The sequence below is a fragment of the Myotis nattereri genome (genome assembly GCF_964212035.1).
Source record: "Myotis nattereri genome assembly, chromosome: 8".
Taxonomy (NCBI): domain Eukaryota; kingdom Metazoa; phylum Chordata; class Mammalia; order Chiroptera; family Vespertilionidae; genus Myotis; species Myotis nattereri.
Genome location: NC_138083.1, coordinates 71,726,536 through 71,750,777, shown reverse-complemented (window position 1 = coordinate 71,750,777; position 24,242 = coordinate 71,726,536). Strand labels below are relative to the sequence as shown.

Genomic DNA, 24,242 nt, shown 5'->3' with positions numbered 1-24,242 from the left:
GGAGAGCGTAAATGGATCTGCCAACATGTGATAAGCTCTTCACACATCCGCCTGCTCTGAGGGCATCATGAAAGCTGACATAAATCTCTGGTGAGCTGCCAAAGGCCTGCTTCCCAGACACAGTGATTGGCATTTAAAAAACCACGGGGCTCAAAGCACATGATCACACTTGGAGAACAATCTGTCAATATATATCGAGAGTCACAAGAATGACTCTTCAACCCTGTAATTTCATGGGGGGGGGGGGGAATTTCTAACATAGAAATACACCAAGTACACCAAGTAGAGGAGAAAGTAAAACAACCATGACATTGAATGGCTGCTAGGTAGCTATGACTGCAACATACTGCAGGTCCTCAAATAACATCGTTTTGTTCAGTATCACTATCTTATAATGTTGATGAGATGCTATAGGAACTTAACTCTTGTTCCTATCATTTAGCCTATGGCAAGATTGGTTTTGTCAAATGCATTTCGCTTAAAGCTGCAGAACTTATTGATGATGTTAAGTGAGGAATTACTGTATATCTAATTCTTACAATACTCCTAAATTGTAGGCTTGAATACTAATTCTCTTACATGAATTTTTAACAGTTTCAGAGTGTTAATTGGCCCAAGAGCTTTCCATCTAGTTAGTGTTAGAACTGGGATTTGAATCCAGGTCCATCCGATCGGAAGGCCATATTCTTTCTACCGGGACACAATGCCACCATATGCACGAGGTTCATTACAGAGTTATCAGAAATATGGAAACACAATAGAGGAATGAATAAGTAAACTAGGGTATATGTACACTCAATGGACAATTATGCCATCATTAAAAAAGATAAGCTGTTTCCATGGTGCTATAAAAGCTTCATGATTGTGATAAAACACTTAATGAAAAAGTACGATAGCAAATTTTATGTAATTGTAATTAGTTAGGTGAAAGATGCATGCATATTAACAGAGATAAAATACAAGGCAGAATAATTGTGCTAGGAGAAGAGTTTATAGGTGATGCTTTTCCCTTATACCCAGACTTTCTGTAATATTGTTATAAAAAATTCCTGGGGAAGTCTGAAATTACAGACATTTGTTGGTGGGAAGTGCATAGAGCTGGTGATATACTATATGATCCTGAAGGGCAGTTCCAATACTGTCTTGAAACCTCTACCCAGGCTCCGTGTTCCTGGGGCCCTGCACGTGCTCTGTGGTCCCGTGGCTCTGTGCGCTCTCCGTGTTCCTGCGGTGCTGCTGTGTTTCAGTCACAATCACGAAAACTCTCTCGATGGGTGATTAGTTAGACTTTCTCACCTATGGCATCTTCCTCCCTCCACAGAACTGGCCCCTTACTCCAAGTAACAGCACAGTCATTAGAAAGAACTGCCTTCCAGCATTGCCAATAGCACATTTACTCAGAAGGCGGGAAAGGACAAAGAGAGCAGCTAAGCCTCACCGAGTACAACATGCCTGATGCTAGGAGTGGCAGGACTAGGGTCCTAGACCATGGCTCTTGGGGCCAGTTCCTGACGGCTCCAGGGAGAGCACAAGTCCATCTCGTTCAGGGATCAAACAGCTGGAGAGAAGGGAGTGGCCAAGGCTATTCTCAACACCCACCTTGCCCACACCTACCTAGATACAATCTCCGTAGGTCTTTTGAAGTCCAAGCTTCACTTTGGGCCAAGGGCATAGCAACAGCTGCAGCTAGTGAGGTCTTGATACTCAGGAGCCCGGGGAAAACACAGCCACTGGTGTGCCTAACACAGTTTCTCCTGGAAGGCTGCTGAACCCAACGGGTTACATAGGACGGAGCATTTCTCTGCGCCTCTGCATACTCCTGAGGGTCTTCCTGGAGACAGGTGGACCCTCAGGAAACTATGCCTGCTGTCTGTCTTAATTTCCAACATCTCTAGTCCCCTTAACTTGCCATGCTTGATACAGACATATCTGAACTGTGCTTCAATCTACTGTCAACCGGACACAGCTGCCCAGTGGGGCTGGAGTACCTGGGAAGTTTCCCCAGAATCTGAGACCAGCTGTTTTATCTTCTTACTAGAGGCCCAGTGCACAGGATTTGTGCACTGGTCGGGGGCATGGCCTGTGGGGATTGGCCCACTGTGGGAGTGCTGCTCATCCCAGGAAGCTGAGCAGCTGTGGACCCGCCCTCTCAGTGGCTGCTCCCTGGTCCGGCATCTTCTGTGGAGCCAGAGCACTCACCTCTCCAGGGGACCCAGTTTGAGCTGGGCCCAGGGACAACAGCACTGAGAGGTAGTGGAGTAGGCCTCAGTCCCGCAGCGGCCACGAACCTGCCCCCAGCCTCCGGGGTCAGTCAGCTCTGTGAGTCCAGCGGCGGTGGGGCTGTGCAGACTGCAGGAGTCTGCAGGAGGCAGCAGGGAGTGAGGAGGAGCAGCCTGGGGGGAGGAGGCGACAATTGCAGCCCAGGTTTCTGCCCGCCAGCCTGGGGTTCGCAGTGGGAGCAGCCGCTCATCCCGGTCAGCCGCTCATCCCGGTCAGCACACTGACCACCAGGGGAAAGCTCCTGCATTGAGGGTGCCCCCGGGTGATCAGTGCACATCATAGCGACCGGTCGACCGGTTGTTCTGGTCATTCTGTCGTTCGGTCGCTGGGCTTTTATTATATAGGATTGGTCCATAATGCTGAGGTCCCAGCAGGCATTGCGACAGAGTTTGTTAAGAATATAACTATTGTAAAAAAGATCTAAAACTGAAACATGCTCGAAGTATAGAAAAACGAACAAAACAAAACAAGGAAGTGCAGTAAAAACAGCTTCTGGAGGACAAAGCTATGAGTGAATGCATCGGTTCTCAACCTTGGCTGCACATTAGAATCACCTGGGAATCTTTTTTTAAAATCCTGATTTCTGGGCCTCATCCTCAGGAAATTCTGTTTCTTTGTTACTAATGTTGTGGCCCCACCCCATAACAAAGAAACAGAATTTCCGGAGGATGAGGCCCAGAAATCAGGATTTTAAAAAAGATTCCCAGGGGATTCTAATGTGCAGCCAAGGTTGAGAACCACTGATACAGAGCTTCACCCACCCCACAGCGGTGCACTGAAAACAGGCTGGGAAGGTAGGTAGGCCTCATCCTGAATGCTATTCCCATTCCATTCGATTGGAAATGATCACCAAGCATGCTATGAGAGAGATTCCAAGGCCATGTCAGAGGTCAGTGAAAGGACATGCCCTGATTGATTATTGATCTGTCATGGGATTGGTATTAGGCAGGCATGGAACACACATGTGCTCCACATTGATCTCCACTTGTTAGCAAATAAGCAAACTGAGACTCAAACTTTAATACAAGGAGGAAAATATGACCACCACTTCTAACTCTGGGTTTATAGATTTCCATCCAAATTTGGACATATTGTTCTGTGCCCCTCCCTTAGGTCTATTCCTGCTGAACAGAGAGATACAGTATTTTGAGCGAAGTTCTGTGACCAGTGGAAGGCATGCAAACCCCTCTGCTTGCTATTGACAAATCTGCTGAAAAGGAAAAGGAGAGCAGATGGTCAAACTTTGCTAACCAGATATTTAGAGAGACCCAGGCCACCCTTTTACCCTAAACTTCTGTCTTACATCTAGGAAAATCAACGCACTCCAAAACAGAATGATTGGGAAGCAAAGTATGGCCTGTGTGCCTGGGGATCAGAGGACCAGGAAATGAAGAAGTTACGTAGATCACATTGAAATGGGAAAATGTTCAACATAGTGAACATTCAAATTTTGCAATATGGCCATAATCATGCACAAGATGTACTAGTAAATGCACAAGGACTAGAAAAAAATAAATCCATGGAAGCTGTTGAAGTGTGAGGGAGTAAGATAGGGGTTACTTTCCACTCCCCATCTTCCTGGCACCGTATAATGTTGTTGTGATGCCACTAACATTCACACAGGATAAATTATTTTTTAAAAAATCAAGCAGTCATAAAGAATATTTAAATATCTGTTGTAGCTGTTGCCTTAATTTTGATTCAAGGTTGGAATCCAGGTTTATTCATTAAGCAGATATATACTGAGTAGTGCTTAATGCCAGGTCCTGTTTTAGGTACTTGGGAAAAACAGATCCCTAACCTTGATAAGTGTACCTATTAGTGATTGGGTTCTGTGAATTAAATGTAAGCTCAGTGGTCACTGGAACCTCAGGTAGACTATTATAGATTATTAAAGGACTTAGGATATAATCTTATGTTTTTATATGGTTGTATCTGTCATATCTGTGGGCTAACTGAAGCTGAGAGTTATTTCTGACTATCATTGTACATCAGATCGAATGGAACCTCTCAATCTTCATTCATTAAAAAAAAATAGGGAGAACATATTGGCCAATGTTATATCCGATAAGGGCCTAATCTCCAACATCTATAGGGAACTCATACATCTTAACAAAAAGAAGATAAACAACCCAATCAAAAAATGGGCAAAGGACTTAAACAGACACCTTTCGAAAGTTGACAATACAGAAGGCCGAGGAACATATGAAAGCATGCTCAAAGTTGCTAATCATCCAAGAGATGCAAATTAAAATGACAATGAGATGCCATCTCACACCTGTCATAATGGCTATCATCAACAAATCAACAAATGACTGGTACAGCCACTGTGGAAAACAGTATGGAGTTTTCTCAAAAAACTAAAAATGGAACTCTCATTTGACCCAGTAATCCCACTTTTATGAATATATCCCAAGAAACTAGAAACACCAATCAGAAAGGATATATGCACCCCTATGTTCATAGCACCACAATGCACCATAGCTAAGATTTGGAAACAACCTAGGTGCCCATCAGCAGATGAGTGGATTAAAAAACTGTGGTACATCTACACAATGGAATATTATGCTGCTGTAAAAAAGAAGGGATTCTTACCATTTGTAATCGCATGGATGGAACTGGAGAGCATTATGCTAAGCGAAATAAGCCAATCAGAGAAAGATAAATATCACATGATCTCACTCATTTGTGGAATATAATGAACATTATAAACTGATGAACAAAAACAGATACAGAGACAAAGAAGCATCGAACAAACTGTTAAACTTCAGTGGGAAGTCAGGCGGGGGGTGAAGCGGGGAGGTAAGGGATCAACCAAAGGACTTGTATGCATGCATATCAGCATAACCAATGGACACAGACACTGGGGGTGAGGGCATCTCCTGGGAGGTGGGGGTGGCTGGGAGGAGGCCAATGGGGGAAAAGGGAGACATATGTAATACTATATGTAATACTTAAAACAATGAAATAAAGCTTAAAAAGTAAAAAATAAATAAATGAACTGAGCTTCTGTTTTCCAGACACTGGGTTCTCCAATGGTGAGTAATATAGATGTGGGTCCTGCCTTCATAGCACCTACCATACAGGGAGATGCACTCATAAATAAATACAGGAGTGGGCAAAAGTGGGTTATTAATAATAATAAATAATGCAAATTTTTTTAAAAAAATTAAATAAATAATGCAAAAATTAATAAATGAATACTAATCAAAGAATAAACTCCATGTTTTACATACTCACAACTGTAAGCCTCCTTTTGCCCACCCTGTATGTAATAATTAGTAATTGTGATGCATATTATTCAGGAAATGAAAGCAGTGATAGAGAATAGTGGTGAGTGGCTGGAGTCTCCTTTGCGACCGCTGGGGAGGGCCTTTCTGAGGAGGTAGCACGCCTGTTGGCGCCTGCAGTATGTGAATGAGTTGGCTATGGAAGACGAGGTGGAAGAGCTTTCAGGTACCTAAGAACTCCATGCACAAGGAGCCTGAGGCAGGAGGGCCCTGGGCACATGGAAGGATATAGAAGAAGGTCCTTGAGACTAGAGAGAAAAAGAGAATGCAAGATGCAAGGTCTTTTGGACCTAAGTTAGCAGTTTGGATTTTATGTCAAATGCAATCTCTCCATAAGTTAGGTACTAAAACTCTGGGAAACATTATAAAGAAGTTAAATAAATAGAGAGAGAGAGATTTAAGAGAGAGAGATTTAATTGTGTAAAGATGTCAGTTACCCCCCATGTTGTTCTACGCATTCAATGCAATTCTAATCAAAACTACAACAGGGATTTGCATTAAACGTGATAAGTGGATTCTAAATCAAAGAGCCATGGGCAAGAATAGCCACGATGTTTCTGAAGAAGGAGGAGGAGGAGGGGTCTGCTTTGGTAGAGATCAGGTGTAAGGGGGAGCTACAACTGTGATGACTGTATGTGGCTGTAATGCATGGTAGCCAGTGGGATGGAGAGCGCAGAAATGAATGAATGCATATGAGGAATTTGAGCACAGGTCAGATATGGCTGGCAGATCAAGGGAAAAGAGGGACTATTCTTAAAAGGGCCTGAGAAAGGTATTTATCCACATAGGAAAAAACGAATGTTGTACCCCATTCTCACTCCTTTCACATTAATTAAGAGCAGATAGGTTAGGGATTTAAACTTAGCAAAACTGTACATTTTTTAGTAGCACTCTAGGAAATGGTCTTTCTTACCTTGGTTTGGGGAACAGCTTAAGAATACAACGTGCTCACTATATATGCAAAGACTGATAAAATTTTCCATATTATAACCGAGGGCTTTTGTCATCAAATAATCTCTTAAAGAAAGTAAAAATGGCAAGTTACATATGTAACTCACAAAACAGTATTCAAAATACATAAAGAACTACTAATATCAATAAAAATAGGACAAATAATCCCATAGAAAAATGGGCAAAAGACACGAATGGACATCCCACAGAAAAGGAAATATAAATGAGGAACTAATATACTACAATATATTCAGCCTTGCTGAATGACTGAGGTGATACAGAGCAAGACAATGAGGAGATGCCATTGTATACCGATTTAAGTAGCCAAAAGGAAGAATGCTGACAATACCAGATACTGGAGAGAATTTGGAATCATTAAAGCTCTTATACTTTGCTGGCATAAGTGTAAATTGGTGAGAATAGTTTGGAAAATAGCTTGGCTCTTTTTTTTTTTTTTCCTTTTTGTGAAGTTCAACATTCATTGACCATATACCTAGTTTCTCGATATAAACTCAAGAAACTATTTTGCACAGATGCAATAGAAGGTATGTACAAAGATGCTTATATCATCACTGTTGATAAAGGCAATATACTGGAAGCAACCCCAGACACCTATCAAAGAATAATGTATAAATGTGTTCTAATGTCTTCGCAGGACGGAATACTATACAGCAGTCAAGATGAATGCACTGCAGCAGCACTCGCGGATAGGAATGACTGTTAGCACAAAATATGGAATTAAGATGTGCCAAAAGATTATATACAACTCAGAATCCTTTATTAAAGTTAAAAGACTGATAAAACAAAACAGTATGCCCTTAAGGAATGCATATAGGTAGTAAAACTACATAAAAAGGAATTATGTACATGATTCAGGATAGCAGGAGGAGTCAGGAGGGTGAGATTGGAGGACCTCATAAACAGATACAAGCTACTGCAAAAAGTGCTGGTTGTCCCGGTAGTTGGTGTGTTGTTACAAAAATGAATAAATACATACAAAAGAAGGCCACAGACAAACCAATGAGGAAAGTGTTTCATGAAACTAGGAGTAAGATCAATTCCAATTGGGGCACCTGAGTGGTAGGTCAGAGGAGGAAGGAGCCTTTGAATCTACCTGGTCCAATTCTTCCAGGTCACTGGTGTAGAAAACAAGGCCCAGGTACGGAAAGGGGATCACTATGGAAAACCAAATGTCAATAATCAATTTCCTCCTTGCACACTTCATGATTTGATTTGTAATGACACATGTGCACTAAACATATGCATGGAATAAAAGGGAGACCAGGAAAGCAATGATGATTTTTATGACGTATGTTTTGAAGGCCTCTGAAGAAGAACTGGTTTGTAGGTATGTATGTGTGTATGTATGTATGTATGTAGTGGCATGCATATGCATTTAAGTATGTATGCATGCATTGAGTCCATAATTATGTAGGCCAACACCCTGTACTTGGGTAAATTTTAGGTAGTCAAATAAAGGACCATTGACTCAGTGGGAGAGGAGGGAATGCCATCTGCCATCTCCTTTGTCTGATGAGAGCATAATCTCTGAATCAGAAATTTGAATTCCAGTCTCCAGAGACATCCCAGTAAAGGCTCCCAGTGCCCCATGGTGGGTGAATACTCGCAAACACCCTTCATTTAGGTCCCAAACACAGAGCTCTTTTGACCAAAATACATATAGAAGGGCTGGCCGGCTGAAAGCGGCAGGTCCATGCTGCCTTGCCCAGTCCTGGAGGAATTCCAACAGGAGTCTGTGACTCAGGTAAAACAGCTGAGATGAAAGGGGAACAACTTATGATGTTTAGAGACCCTTGGCAGCTTATACACCGCCTCGGGACAGAGCTCAGTGAAAGGACCACACACAGCCAGAGAGAGGGTTCCACTCAGATGTGTGGGCTGTTTCTCTCCAAAGCCTGCTGGGTGCACAGTGCCCCAAACATAGTTTCCCCCCCTGCAAGGAATGTGAGGAGAACCCAGGCTGTGCCAGACGCAGAACTACCTTTTCGTTTCCTTCCCTCCACTCTCCTAGGAAAACTGTACATGCCCAGGAATAAATTTAGCCTGCAGATTATTATTATTATTATTATTATTATTATTATTATTGTTAATCCTCACCTGAGGATATTTTTCCATTTATTTATTTTTTTTAGAATGGGAGGAAGGAAGGGAGTAGGGGAGAAAGAAAGCAACATCAATGGGAGAGAGACATTGCTTGGTTGTGTCCCACATGTACCCTGACTGGGCCAGGGATCGAACCTGCAACCCAGGTACGTGCCCGTGACCAGAAATCGAACCTAAATCCTTCAGTGTGTGGGCTGACACTCTAATCATTGAGCATACTGGCCAGGGCAAACTACAGATGTTTTTTAATGCAAAATTTTCCTTTATCAAAAGTTCTAACAGATAATTATGATAGAAGTTCACGAGAAACAGCTGGGAGCCTATTGAAGGTACAGGGAGTTCTCCTGTGACATTTGAATCTATGTCATGGATGTGAGGTGACCTGGCTCCTCCAGTCTAGGAGAAAACAGACATAGTGTGGTGTCTATGACACCCCCTATCGTTAACTCTCCAAAGAAATAGAGCAATTCCGAAGATGCAATTGAGAATGTGGGTACAGCCCAATCATGAATGATTCACCCATGCCTGCCTCAGGCCCATAAATGCACATGTGCATATACGTGCCAGTGTACAAGTACATAAACTCACAAACATACATGTTTATGCACCACACACAGCAAGACAAACCTACTTATCCACATGCGCACCCTGCAGGAGTACTTGCCATGCAGCAACCTCTGCTGTTTTCCTGTAGTCGAGCTGAATGATTAATGCTTCGTGCAAGGAATGTCTCCTTGCCAGGAGAACGTGATTTGCTGTTCTTTGGGTAACGAGCGTTATGCATCTGTTGATTCCTACTGTCAAGTTACCTGGCTCCATCGCAAACAGGTTGTAATAGCAAAAGGGAAAAAAACCCAAAACCACCCAGAGGCAAACATATAGGCATTCTTGATATTCCTCCAGTGGATGACAGACAGCTGTAATAGTCTCACTTACATAAATGCAACTTACTTCAGCACACAACTCCCCGTCCTTGCAGACGCCCAGTGCCAGAAATCATTCTTTTCAACCTCAGGCCATTCCTATTGAAACACCTGTCAACCTGTCTGTCAGCCCAGTGGACCCGAGTCTGGCATCTACTCGGGGATGCCTGCATTTTTCAGGTCTCTGGACGAGAAACATCCTATGGAGATTGAGTGATGGGCTGAAGATTAGGAAAAACAGCTCCTAGACATCCCAGGGCCCTGACTCTTAAGATTTAGGGGGGGCCTCTGGGCAAAATCTATTACATTTTGTGTGTGCATATGCCTTTTTTAATCTCACAAATAAACAACAGAACTGATTTCTACGACACAGGAAAAGGGAACAGATCTATAAGGTAAGGTCTGTGGTGGGCTCAGCATCAGCGTTGCAAGATGCCATTAGCAAAATGCAAAGGGAAACTGACAGAATGATACGGCCCTGTGTGTCTCCATTTACTCCACAAACTATCTGGTTAGCAACCTTGAGGAGAAATAGCCAACGCCTCTTGAACTTGAACCTTTAAAAACCAGCACCTAGCACCCACCTGTGCTTGAGTGAGTTGCCTGTAGTGTCCTATCTGACAGAGTTGGACTCTGGCAGAGTGAGAATGAAGACAGGGTCGCCTGTTTATTTAGGGGGCATTTGGCTAGGATAACGTAGCAAAAGAGATTAAGTGAATTCATTTTACTTCCTCCCAACTCTGGATGTATGTTAGAATTACCCAAGGAACTAATAAAAACCCCACATGGATAGAACCCTCCCACCCCCCAGGGATTCAGATTCATTTGGACTGCAATGAGGCCCAGGCATGCATCCATCATCCATTTATGTATCGACGTACCTATATATTTATCTACATTTGGGAGGCTCCCAAGGTATGATTCCAATCTCCACCGGGCTGTAGAACTACTAAACTGGTTAGAACACAACTTTCACCATTACTCCTTGTTAAGCTGAAGCATGAATCCACATAGTCAGCCAAGGAATATTAACTGAGCACATGTGAAAGCTCCTCTCTTACCTCCTCAGGATACGCTACTAAAAAGAAAGAACAAATATGGCAAGTATTAAGTTCAAGGCCAAAGGCTTTCAGGCTGGGGAAACAGGGAAGCGCTAACGTCACAGTTTACGTCTGAGGCTCATCTGCAGGTAGAATTCCCTCTTGCTCAGGGGAGCTCAGTCTTGTGTTCTATTCTGACCTTCAACTGATTGGATGAGGCCCACCCACATTAAGGAGGTTGATCTGCTTTACTTAGAGTCCACTTAAATGCCATCTCATCCAAAAACAGCATCACAGAAACATTCAGAACAATGTTTAACCTCATATCGGAGCACTGTGGCACCACTAAGTCAACACAGAATAATAGTCACATGGCCCATGATGGGCTAAACGTCCAGGAGGAGGCTGGATGATACTGAAGCACAACAACAGAACCAGAGCAGAGTGTGAAGATGGTACGGAATGCCGGGTGACGTGGAGAGTGGGCAGGGAACGCCTCCTGGAGGCGCAGAATATGAAGGAGAGGCATAGAATGAGAAGTATAAAGTAAAAACTCTTGTAGGCAGAAGGACTGAATCCACAAAGTCCTATGAGCTGCTAAGAACTGGGTGAGCTTGAGAAAATGCTAGAAGGCTGCAGGGGCTGCTACACACACAGCAATGGGGGGAAGGGCAGGACAGGACATTAGTGAGGCCAGCAGGGGCCAGGTCCTTCAGAGCCCTAGAGTTAAGATGAAGCCAAAGCAGGGAAGTGCCCGGATTAGATTTACATTTAGGGTGTTGGGTCTGGCTGAAGGGGGAGAAGTGGACTAGGGGAAGCATCAGTGGGGGGTGGGCAGTGAGGTCCTGAAATGGTCCCGGTAAGAGATGAGTGCTCAGATGCGGCCATGCGATCTAACTCGTGTCTTCTTTGGCAGCAGTAAATCAAACTTTCTAGAGCATTCGATGTTGTGGCAAGTGGTGAGGGAAACAGAGAATTCCCACATTTCTGGCTTAAACAATTCAAAAGAAACAAGAGCTTTTATCCTAGTTACCAGCCTGGCTCAAGTTATACCCAATAGCAGCCTGCATTATGCAAATTGTGTATCCTAATTAATGTAGATCCAGTTTGATTTATGCAAATTCTTGCTTTGGGCTGTATTAGTCATTTCCTGCCTGCACTACCTCTTGCCCATCAGGACCACTTCCCCCCCGCCTCCCCCCCCCCTCCCCCAACCCCTCATCCCATTGCTGCTCTATGGACCAGAGCCATGAGCATGTCTGGGGTCAGTGAGCTCTGAGTGGCCATAGCGGCTGAGTCCAAGGACAGGAGGAAGGTGTGTCTGACATCCAACCTGAGCCAGTACCGCCTATGGGCCTCTCTCTTTGAGAGTTTGCTGCTGAGCTCCTGTGTGCCACTGGTCCCTCTCTCCATCAGTGTGTGACTGCTCCAGTCCCTGGTAGAACTCCTCTGTCTCAGAACTCGCGCCCAGCCCTCCTGCCATGCACTCCCAGTACACTCGCTCACCATCTGCATGCTGCAAAAATATTGACCACCCCCCGACCCCATCGTACCTTTTAAAGGCACTCCCACACAGGAACGCCGCCTTATGTTATTGAGGCAGAGTGTGTGTTTTATTCAATTCTGAACGCCAGGCGCCTAGAATAGCTCACCAGATAAATGTCAATCAACTCTAGCATAATCAAGACACCCATTCCTGACTCATTAGGGCCTGCTCATTCCCTTTAAGCTTCTCAGATTTATACACTGTAATTAGAAACTTGGTGATTTTGACTGCTAAACAGAAAAGCTTAGAGGGACGCTTCCCATGTCTGAATTTTAAATATTTTCACACTTCGTTAACCCCGTTGCTGGTGTAACATCTTCTGGCCCAATTCCCTCACACTGCGTGATTTTTATTTTTGGATAGAGATGAGCACAATTAATTGAATTCAGACACATATTGATTACTGTTTTTCATGAACTCTGAACAGCTTGTCTGGGAGTGATTTTATTGAGGAGTCATTAAACAACTGTTTGGCTGGGCCGTGTCCCCCACGTCCGCATCCAGGCTGTAAGTGCCTGTCTGCAGGGTTGATGGCCTATTTGTGGGGAGCTGTGCTGTTCACAAGAGCAGTCAGAGCGGGAAAAGCCATACCCACTCTCTTCACACACTTGTCCCGCCTGGGGCACACTGAGATCCACTCAAACCCAAGCACGGCTCTGGCGGGGTCTGTGGGAACGGCCTGATTCCACTCCTGGTGAAAATACTCGGCTTGTGGGCCCCATGTGAGCAGGGACATCACTCAGATCGTTCAATGGCCACATTATTCATCCAAGGACTGCACTGCTTTCAGCAGGCGGAACTTTCCAGATCCAGACAATGAAGTTTTAGAATGTCTCTTGGACCAGTGCTTCTCACACTTCAATGTGCACATGAATCACCAGAAGATCTTGTTAAAACACAGACTCTGGTTCAGGGGGACTGGGCTGGGGCCTGAGATTCTGCATGTCTGATGCCCATCTGTGGACATGAGGCCTTTGACGTGACCTAAATCTGCACCGCCTACCACTCTGTGATCGAGAAGAGCATTCTGCGTCTCCCACTAAAGTATAGGTCCCTGGAGATCGGAGACCATGGTCAGATTCCTAACCTGAGTTACAGCAGGAATGAGGCAGATGTGACAAAGTTTCCACATCTCTATCTGGGCACAAGGTCTTCCAATAAAAAGCCGAGCTCTCATTGCAATTTCATAGATGATGGAAATGTCCTCGCCTCCTGGCACACTCTTCAGATGTTCCCAAGATGCTGATGTACCCACAGCCAGTTAGCCACACACCAGCCAGGTAATTGTTTAAGAATATAAATATGATTCCCAGGGCTCTTTATTCTTCTCTGGATAAAGCACACACTCTGCCCCTGCCCACCCATGGTCTTATCACTGTCCTTCACGCTCACAAAGCTTCAGTCACTCTGACCTCCTATTTGTCAAACATGCCAAAGCCATTTCTACCCCAGGGTCTTTGCACTAGCCATTTTTCTCCAAGTGTCATCACCTCTTTGCTTTCAGTGACGGGCCACAGGCAAGATTCCAACAGTAGAGCGACTCCAAAATGAGTTTTAAACCTTTGGTTTTGTTGGTTTGACATACATTTATTTTTCTCTTGATTCTTGCCCAGTTGGAGACTGGACCAGTCTGACACTTTCATATGACAATGAGAAGACTGAAGCCCAGAGATAGAATGCAACAGAATCAAAGCCACTCATTTTATGGGGGGGGGGGGGGGGCGCAAAACTGTCCAAGGACAGACCCAGAGGGGTTGAAAGTTAGAGTCATAGAGAAGAAAATGTAATCTTAACACAATACATAGTGCTTGGACCTGCACTGCTTAATAATATTTATAGTATTAGACCATTACAACCCACCTATACCTCTCCATTTTTGGCTTTTGACTTTGCTGAGTTCAAGGTTGAACTTAAGAAGAGGGAGACAATCTTGAATTTCTCTTTCATTTGTGTTATCCTATTTTTCTTTGTCACAAAATATACTTTTTGAGGCCAGAGAGGGTGATTTTTAATTTATGGATTTCTCTCTACAATTACAACAAGAACCTAATTTTAAAAATCAAATTGGTTTCATCTAATTAAATTTGGAAATTGCCTCATAAACATATACTCTGTTATAAATGTCTTTAAAAGCAAAGGCTCCCGCTTCCTGTCTGGAGCAGAATTAGGTTGAGCCCAGCATGGTGGTGGTGGTAGGGGGGAGGGGGAGACTCCCCATCTCTCTTCTCAGGAGGACACACTCCTTAATCAAGTGTCAAAACCCTCTAAAGACTCCTGGTCTACAGCAGTGCTTCTCGAACTCCAATGCCCACGTGAATCACAAACAGGCATCTTGTGAGAACAGAGACTCTGATTTGGGAGCTCTGGTGAAGCCTCACATGAAGTATGTCTAACCAGCCCCCAGGCACTGCTGATGCGACTGGTCCACGGACAACGCTGACTAACGGGCAAGACACTTGCACTTGAATTCAGGATCCATGAATTTGCCATCATGTGACTTTGGTCTTTTCACTTCACCACTCTGAGTCTCAATTTTCTCATTTTTATGCAATGATAAGAGCTAACATTTATTAATGAGATTTCTAAATGCCAGAGTACTAAACATATATTTATATATGCTTATAAATATAAATGAAAGGCTACCGGATAAACCCAAGGTTACATAGCAAGTAAGTGGCGGAGGATGAATCCTGGCCATAGTCCAATACTAGAAATGAGCTCTATCAGCCTTATCAAAGTTTAGTTTGTTCTTGTTTTGCAGTGAACTTCTATATAGCTCATTCTAATTCTGAAAGTATTTAGGAAGCTGCATTGCGTTGGCTTGAGTCCTTCCTGCCTGAGGAGGATCTGCTCCGTCTCTGATATAAGGTCCTGCTAATCCCGGGACAGCATCACTTGGAGGACAATAAAGAATGCCTGGTCCCCAGAGCAACGTTACAGCTCAAGAATCATGTGCCCCCAGGGAAGGGAGTGACGCTGGGATTCTTTTGGAAGCCCAGGGACTGGTGTGGGTAGGATGGGCATCATGCGAGCATTGTGGATGAATCGTAACCACTGCTTGCCAGGCCTGGGTCCTCTTGGCCGTGCCAGGACAGCCCAGCTCCCTGCGTCCTGAAACCTCTGCTGAAGCGATCGAGAATCTCTTCAATGCATCGCATGCCCATTTGCTTGGTCATCGGGGCTATCATGACAGCACAACAGTATGCCCTCATTTTCCTTCCACCGTGTCGGTGATTGTGTCTCACTCCCCTTTATGCCCTCAGTGGAGCTCTGAACAGAGCAGGTGTTCGCCAGCCTCAGGCTGAAGTCCATAGAAAGGAGCCTGACAAGAGATACAGCCAAAGGGGCCTCCTTACCTCGTACAGCGTGATGACCCCATTGGTCTCATTGGGAGGTTTCCACTGGATGTAGATCTTCTCCTCAAAGGGCCCCCCTTGGATGGACTCTAGAGGAACAGCACCTGGAACTGCAGAAGGGAAAAGTTAGGAGCTTGATGCCGCCTTCCGTCTCATGTCCCCCGCCTCACTGACCTGGAACAGGCGTTGGCCAAGTTTTCCTGTAAAGAGTCAGATAATCATTATTTTAGGCTTTGTGAGCCATACGGTCCCTGTTGCAACTACTCCACTTTGTGTTTGTAGCACAAAAACAGCCTAAGACAATCCATCAATAAACGGGCATGGCTTCATTTCAACAAAACTTTTATTTCTAAAAACAGGCAATGGGCTGGAGCGGACCCACAGGCCATAGTTTTTTCACCCTCCTCTAGGAAGCCCGATGGCTTTTGACCTGCAGACCGAGCAAGTCTGGTCTTGAACTAAACCTGACCAGGGTTGGAGGACATCTGCAGGTCCCCCCAGTCCTGCCAGCATGTGGGATTCTGGGGCTAGACTCGTGCCTTAGGACTGGTATTTGCAGAATGCAAAGTGAGCTTCACTTGCCAAACCTTGCCCAGTTTTCTCCAGCTACAGGAAGTGCTTCCTCAGCTGAATCCATCGGGAACTATGTGCCCTGAAGTCTCAATCCAATTAGAAGGAGCTCGCCATGCTCCGGGGAGGCAGCGATGCCGTCTCGCTGCTGAGCCTCCAATGTCTGGAACACGGGAGATGCTTGATAACCATTTGCTGGTTGGGTAACTAGGGGAATAAATGACCTATGCCAGCAGTTTGCCCTAATGAGCAAAACCTTTCCTAGGCTGCTTGGTACCCAGGTCCGTCTCCCAGCCAGCATCCTCCTGCTGGACCCCAGCATCGTGTGACAGCCTGCAAGATGCTGAACCACAAAATAAATAATTCCCCGAACTTCTTTATAACCCCCAAGGGAATCTTGAATTCATGTAAAGCATTACAGGACCTATTTATATGGTGGCCTTATAAAAGCAGGTACTTTTATGAAGCGCTTACTCTTTGATCAGAATTTTACATACATTATTTCATTGAAGCCCCAAACCAGCTCTGCCCAGTACTGATTAGCTCTTTTGCGCTGAGAAGGGAACTGAAGCTAAGAGAATCAAGTAACTCGCTCAAGGTCATATGGCTCTTAAATTATAATGAGGGAACTGAATACCTAACTGTGAGTTTCAAAGCATATACTCTTAATCACCACGCTCGCCTCTCTAGATAGAGCCTTGGCCATATGTTGCAATCAGTTCCCTATTGTTAAATTAAAATATATTTAGTTTTTCTCATTATGGACACGATACGCAGGATCTGTTGACTATTAAGAATATACAAAAAGATTTAAAGAAGAAAAGAACAAAATCACTCCTATTCCCCAGAACTGGAGATATTTTTATGCCTATGCATATACCTATTTATTTAAAAATTAAACTCCTACTGTGCATTTCGTGTTGTGATCCTTTTTTATAGCTAAACAAGTCACACTTAAAAAAACCTTTACATGTTCTTTGGGGCCATGTGTTTTAATGGCTGCCTAGGGAAGGACAGGCCCCATTCCAGCCACCAGCCCTTTATTACGGGCATTACATTTGGCTTAAATTCTTTATGATTATAAGCAACACTGTGATGAACATTCTTATAGGTATTTGCATGAAACTCTGATGTCCCTAAGACACATTTTTGGAAATCAATCTATTGAGCCAACATAGATGAACCATTTTATTTTAAAGGCTTTTGATATATATTACCATATTACCAGAAAGTTGGTACAACTCTGGGATCCCCAACAGAAAAATATGCCGATTTTCAACCTCTGCCACCACTGACTATTTAAAAAAATAAGTGTTTGTGTGTGTATCTTTTTTTAGAATACTGGAGAGAGTGGATTTGTTTTTCAGCTTAATTGGCCATTTGCATTGATTCTTTCATGAACATCCTCTCCATACCCTGTGCTCATTTCCCTGTATGGCTCTTCATTTTTGTTCATCATTGTTTTATGAGCTGGTAATTATAATCTGTTTTTAAGAACATAAGCTGTTTTGCATAAGTTACAAATATTTTTGTCAGTTTCTCATTTGCTTTTAAAATCTTTTAGGTATGTAGAAGCTTCGGAGTAGTCAGATCTCTTATTGCTTTTCCTTAACCATTCATCCTTTCCACAAATATTTACTGACTCTTTAATATGACCAAGGGGATGGCGGTGGTCCACTAGGGATACACCAATGGCTAAGAAAGATAGAGTCAAATCCTTGCTAAAGCTTGTGTTCTGAAAAGGGAGACAGACGTTAAATAAATAATTACACTCACAATTAAATTCTTAAAATTGTTATCAGGACTTGGAGATAAAGTGCAGGTGTCAGGAGAATTATAACAAGCAGAGAAAAACCAGTCTGGCAAATCAGGATAATATGTGAAAATAAATTCAAGTCAATGGGTAAGTAGAAGTTACTAGGGCAAAGGCGGGGAGGGTGTGTATTGAGTGGGGTGGATACCTTTGGGAGGGCAAGAGCAGGAGGAGAAAAACCATCTTGGGGAGGGGGCAGATATGGTAGCTTGGACCAGGGTGATGGTATACAGAGGACGTGCAGGAGATTTGGGGGTGCTGAACTAATATGAATTGGTGGTGATGGATAAGGGTGAAGAGCTGGAGAGAGGTGTTAAGGAAGACCCAGCTCTTCTGCTTTATACAACTGGAGTGGATCAGAGTGTTGTTCATAGAGAAGAAGCTCAGAGGAGAGTTAGTTTGGGAAAGCAGCCGCAGGTGGGCATTTGAGGGCAACCAGGCCATTGGGGGGGGGGGGGGCGCGCAGTTGGGCGATCAGGCCAGCAGGCTGAGGTAGTTAGGGGAGGCAGTTAGGGGTGACCAGGCCAGCGGGGGGTGGGGGGGGCAGTGAGGGGCGATCAGGCCAGCAGGCAGAGGCAGTTAGGGGTGATCACGCAGGCAGGCAGGTGATCCCCAGGATCGGGCCACACTTCTTTGGAGGCGTGTATGTGCCCTTGCGGCAATTTTGAGTTGCGGTGTTGGATATATGAGACTGGGACCAATGTTTAGAAATTAAAACCATGGGCAGGGAATAGATATTGTAGTAAGAATGTAGAGGGCAACAAAAAAAAGTAGGTCTAGGACTAAGCCCAGAGGAACTCCAATATTAACAAATAGGAAGAAAACAAAGACACTGAAAAATAGAGGCTGTGTTCAGAGAGGCAAGGGAAAACCAGGAAGGTGAGCTGTCATCTCAGCAGCAAAGGGAGGACCCAGAAGGGCTGGTGAAGAGTGACAGGTGTGGCCCTAGCCAGTTTGGCTCAATGGACAGGTCATCAGCCCGAAGACTGAAGGGTCCCAGATTTGATTTTGGTCAGGGGTATGTACTAGATTACAGGTTGCAGGCTTGATCCCCATGCAGGGAGACCACCTGTTTCTTTTTCTTTCTTCCTTTCTTCCTTCCTTCCTTCCTTCCTTCCTTCCTTCCTTCCTTCCTTCCTTCCTTCCTTCCCTCCCTCCCTCCCTCCCTCCCTCTCTCTTTCTTTCTTTCTTTTTTTCTTCTTCCTCCTCTCCTCTCCTCTCCTCTCCTCTCCTCTCCTCTCCTCTCCTCTCCTCTCCTCTTCTCTTCTCTTCTTTCTCTCTCTCTCTCTCTCTCTCTCTCTCTCTCTCTCTCTCTCTCTCTCCCCTCCCCCGTCTACTCTCTCTAAAACTCAATGGAAAAAATATCCTCAAGTGAGGATTAACAACAACAACAAAAGAGTGACAGGTGTGGCTAAGTAGTCAAGTAGGATGCAACCTCATATTTTCCAAGTGGATTCAGTGTCTCTAAGATTACTCATGACCCAAGCAAGAGTAATTTAGGATGAATGCTGGTGTTCCAAGCCATCCTGTAGTGGGTGGAGAAGGGAGTGGAAGGTGAGGGATTGTGCTGAGACAAGTGAACTATTTCGGATGTGATTGGGAGGAGAATGCAAGAAGTGGCAGGGACGAGATATGGAGCCAAAGTAGCGCCCCCTTCCAAACACAGGAAAGGTCATGGCATAATTAAGGGCAACCAGAAAAAATCCAGAATGGAAGTAAGAGGTGGAAGGGTGGGAAAGAGAGAGGAAGTAACTGACATTCGTGGGTCCGGAAAAGGCAGAAGCAGGGTGGGAGGAAAGAAAGCACCCTTCCCTCGGTGAGGTAAGAGAAGAGAAAGAGACTATGCAGCCGCTTAGAGGAGGGGAAATTGAAGTGTCCTATTGGCCCCATTTTCTTGAAAAGAGAAGGTGAAACCATCAACCAAATGTATAGTGAAAAGAGGAGATCCTTGAAGAATTTGGAGAAGTTTGAAAAGGTAGAAAGTGAAATGAGCACAGAGATGCAGTCTACTCATTAAGAAGAGTCTAGCTCTAGCCGGTTTGGCACAATGGATAGAGCGTCAGCCTGCTGACAGAAGGGTTCCAGGTTTGATTTTGGTCAAGGGCATGTACCTTTGTTGCAGGCTCCTCCCTGGCCTGGGCCCTAGTCTAAGTGTGTGCAGGAGACAACCAATTGATGTGTTTCTATCACATCGATATTTCTCTCTGTCTTTCCCTCTCTTTTCTACTCTCTTTAAAAAATCAATGGAAAAATATCTTTGAGTGAGGATTAAAAAAAAAAAAAAAGAAGGATCTATCTGATAGAGTGTGGGACTGTGAACATCAAGCTGTATCACAAGGAAGGCCTCTTGCTTTCTACCCACTCCATTCCAGATTAAAGCAAATTCTCTTTCTCACCCCAGATCATATCAATAGTCATCTGTATTTTCTCCTATTTATTTTATGATTTATTCCTATCTTTTTCTTTGTTAATCTAACACTGCAATTTATCTGGAATCTGTTGACCCTAAACAAACAGACAGAGGTCAGATATTTCTCCAGGAAAATGGATTTACTTGGACACAATGAAGAATTGATATTCAGGATATATGGTCTAATGGTGAACCACATGCAAGTCCTGAGAAACAAAGGAAAGGAAACTCATAGAGAAGAGGAAGTTGGGAGAGCCATTATAAACAAAGAATTCTTCCTGTTGGGATCCACCATTGATGTAGTGTGAGAGCTTCCCCCAGAGACCCTCCCAAATCCAATTTAAATGAGGTTTCTGTCTATTAATCTTTACAGTCTCTTTTTTATAGTTTGAGGTTCTTTGCATATTCTTGACTGATCCTTTCATTGGCTATCTATCTATATAAAAGCTAAGCGACCATCGCAACCAAACAGACGATCGAACAGGCTGTTTGGGGCGACTAGGCTGGCAGAGGGGTTAGTGAGGGGCAACCAAATGACCGAGCAGCAGGCTGCGTGGGGCAACCAGCCTGGCAGAGGGGTTAGTGAGGAGGGGCGACCAAACAACTGAGCAGCAGGCAGGTGAGCAGTTAGGAGCTAGAGGTGCAGGTTTGTGAGAGGGATGTCCGGCTGCCGGTTTAGGCCCGAGGGGTCCTGGATTGGAGAGGGTGCAGGCTAGGGGGATCCTCCCCCACCATGCACAAATTTCATGCACCAGGCCTCTAGTGTTATAAAAATCTTCTCTTGGTTTGTGTCTTCCCTTTCTCATTATGTTACCTTTGGATAAAGATAAACTCTTCAAAGTTTTTCTTTTATTATATGAGAGAAAGGAAGAGAAAGATAGACTTTGTAATTAGATTGTGGTAATTACTTCACAGTGTATATTAAATCATCATGTTATATATATTAAATATATACAATTCTATGTATCAACTATACCTCAAAAAAGCTGGGGGGGATGGGGGAGACAGACTTAGTAGCACATGCTGTTGGTAACCCACCCACATGCTAGCTACGCTTACTATGAAACCCTGGCTCCCTTCCTGAAGGCTGTGGAAGCAAACTTGGTCTCCATATAGGGCAGTGATTGGCAAACTCATTAGTCAAAAGAGCCAAATATCAACAGTACAACGATTGAAATTTCTTTTGAGAGCCAAATTTTTTAAACTTAAACTATATAAGTAGGTACATTGTTATTAACTTAATTAGGGTACTCCTAAGGCTTAGGAAGAGCCACACTCAAGGGGCCAAAGAGCCGCATGTGGCTCGCGAGCAGCAGTTTGCCGACCATGGACATAGGGCAAGCAATAAGTGTCAGAGAATTAATGCCCCCAAAACATCCTTCAATCAATGAAAGACAGGAAGCTGATGGTTAAATGTCCCAGTGTTCTAACAACTCCATTGGGTTAATTCTGAGACATGTCCTATTAGTATTTCCTAAACTACTCAATACTGAAACCCCAGTGCTGCTTATTATTATCATTTCTATTGTTTACAACCCACTACGGAGTGATACTATTATAAAATACACACACACACAATTAATAGGAAAGTAAAATTAAATAGTAAAAGTGAAATTAAAAACACAGAAAATGCAAGCGCCTTCTTTTTAAAAGCTTAACCTTTATTTATGCAATTGTCTTGTCACGAACCAGGAAGAGTGCACCGTCAGTGCCAGTCCCTGGATCACACTTAGAATGTCACTGTTCTAAACTCCAGTTATTCACCCAGTTATTTTCTTGACTAGAGGCCCGGTGCACAAAATTCATGCACTCGGGGGGGTCCCTCAGCCTGGCCTGTGCCTCTTGCAGTCCAGGAGCCCTTGGGGGATGGCTTAGGCGGGAGAGGCTCCTGCCACTGCCACTGTGCTCGCCAGCTGTGAGTCTGGCTTCTTACTGAGCGGCGCTCTCCCTGTGGGATCGCACTGACCACTAGGGGGCAACTCCTGCATTGAGTGTCTGGCCCCTGATGGTCAGTGTGCATCATAGCGACTGGTCATTCCACTGTTCGGTCAATTTGCATATTAGCCTTTTATTATATAGGATAACACGCCTTGTATTGGCTTATTTCTCTTGTCAGATTCAATTCCTTTCTTCATTACTAGTGTGCCCTAAGCCAACTCTTAAACTACTTGCATTTAAATCCATATCTCAGGGCCAGATAAACCCAAACAAAAACAATAAACCTAAACAAAAGTCTTACATAAAAATATTTTCTCTATGCTGAGATCACAAGAATGTTTTCTTAAATTTTCTTCAGTGTTAAAGTTATGCACTTTATAAAATGTCACCAAACCCACCTGCAATGGTGTTTTCATGTATGGTGTGAGGTAGGATCCAATTTAAATTCTTCTTCTCTATCCTAGGACCACTTAACGAAAATAATTTATTTACTCAAGTGGCCAGACATGCTACCTTTACCTTTCCTCACATTCCCATATATGTGTGTGTCTATTTCTAGGCTCCCTCTATTTTGTTCAATTGTTCTGGAATCTGTTAACTATCCTTGTGTTGAAACCACATCTTCTTATTAGGAAAGATTTGTAAGTCTTAACATCTGGTAGAGCAAGACCTATAACTTTGTACTTTTTGTTCAGGACTATCTTAGCTATTCTTGCCTTTTCTTCTTGCATATACATTTTAAAATGAGCTTGTAAATTACCAAAAAGTATCTGATTTCTGTATTGAAATAGCATAAATTAACCATCAATTTGAGAGATAATTTTTTCTTTATATATTATGTCTTTGGAATATTGTGGGTTTTCCTGCCCATAAACATAGTATACCTTTTATTTAGGTCTTTAATGTCTTTCAGTGTTTTCTGCATTTATATATACTATGCATATTAAAAGCTTTCATTAGGTTTATTTCTAAATACCATATATTTTATTGCTATTGTAAATAGCATCTTTAAAAATACCACATACTTGTTAGTTAAATGGAAATACAGGTGACTTTTTTAATGGTGACTTCTTTGTCAAACATGTTTTAGTCTCTTGTTAATTCTAATAATTTGTGTGCAAATTTCTTTGGGTTATCTATATAAATAATCAGGGCATCTGTGGTTAATAATAGTTTCATCTTTTTCCAGTCTTTTACTTTTTGTTTAATTTTCTTGTCTCCAACCAGAGCCACCAATACAATATTTAGTGATAATAACATGCATGTTTTCCAATGTTAATGAAAATGATTTTGTTATTTCATCCTCAAGTATGGTGTTTGCAGGTTTCTTTTAGTTATTACCCTCTATCAGCTTTAACTGATGCTTTCTCTGTATCTATTGCAGTAATTATATACTTTTGCCCCTCTCTTAGTTTGTTAATGCAGTGAATTACATTAATGGACTAATTAATGTTGAACCAATATTGATTTCCTGAAACAAACCAATCTTTTCCTAGTTGTAAACAGTGCCGGATTGGTTGTTAATGTTTTGTTTGGGGCATTTGCAGCTCATTGCTCTTTTTCCCATAATAAGTTTGTCTGGGTTAGATATCAAGGTTACACTGGTGTCTTGCTAGGGGTGGTGATGTGATTTGCCTCCTGGTTTAACAAGGTCATTTGAGCTGCTGTGCTGAGAAGAATACAGGGGCCAGAGCCTGAAGTAAAAGACCATTTAGGAGACCATGACAACAATCCAGGTTGGAAATCACAGCGGCTGGAACCAAAGAGCTAGCCGTAGAGGCTATAAGAAATGGTCAAAGTCTTGCTATATTGAAGGCTGAGTCAGGAGAAAATACTGGTGGGTGGGGTGTGAGGAGTGATCAGGGCTGCTGCCTTCCACACAGCAAGGGGGCACCAATCAGAGTGAATACAGAATGGTGTTCTCTGGAGTTGTGAGAGCCAGGGCCATGGATGTGATAGAAGCGAGGAATCAAAGTTTTTGACTCAAGCCACTAATAAAAT

General features: G+C 43.5%; 1 protein-coding gene across 9 annotated transcripts in view; it reads right to left on the bottom strand.

Annotated features, from left to right (window-relative positions):
* The window catches only part of PTPRT (protein tyrosine phosphatase receptor type T), a 943,168-nt gene that overhangs the window by 312,285 nt on the left and 606,641 nt on the right, over positions 1-24,242 (bottom strand). For all 9 annotated transcript variants that reach the window (XM_081096943.1, XM_081096945.1, XM_081096948.1 and 6 more), the window contains exon 9: positions 15,511-15,620. In XM_081096943.1, the coding sequence (XP_080953069.1) occupies positions 15,511-15,620 (110 nt within the window). The remainder of the gene's footprint in view (positions 1-15,510; positions 15,621-24,242) is intronic.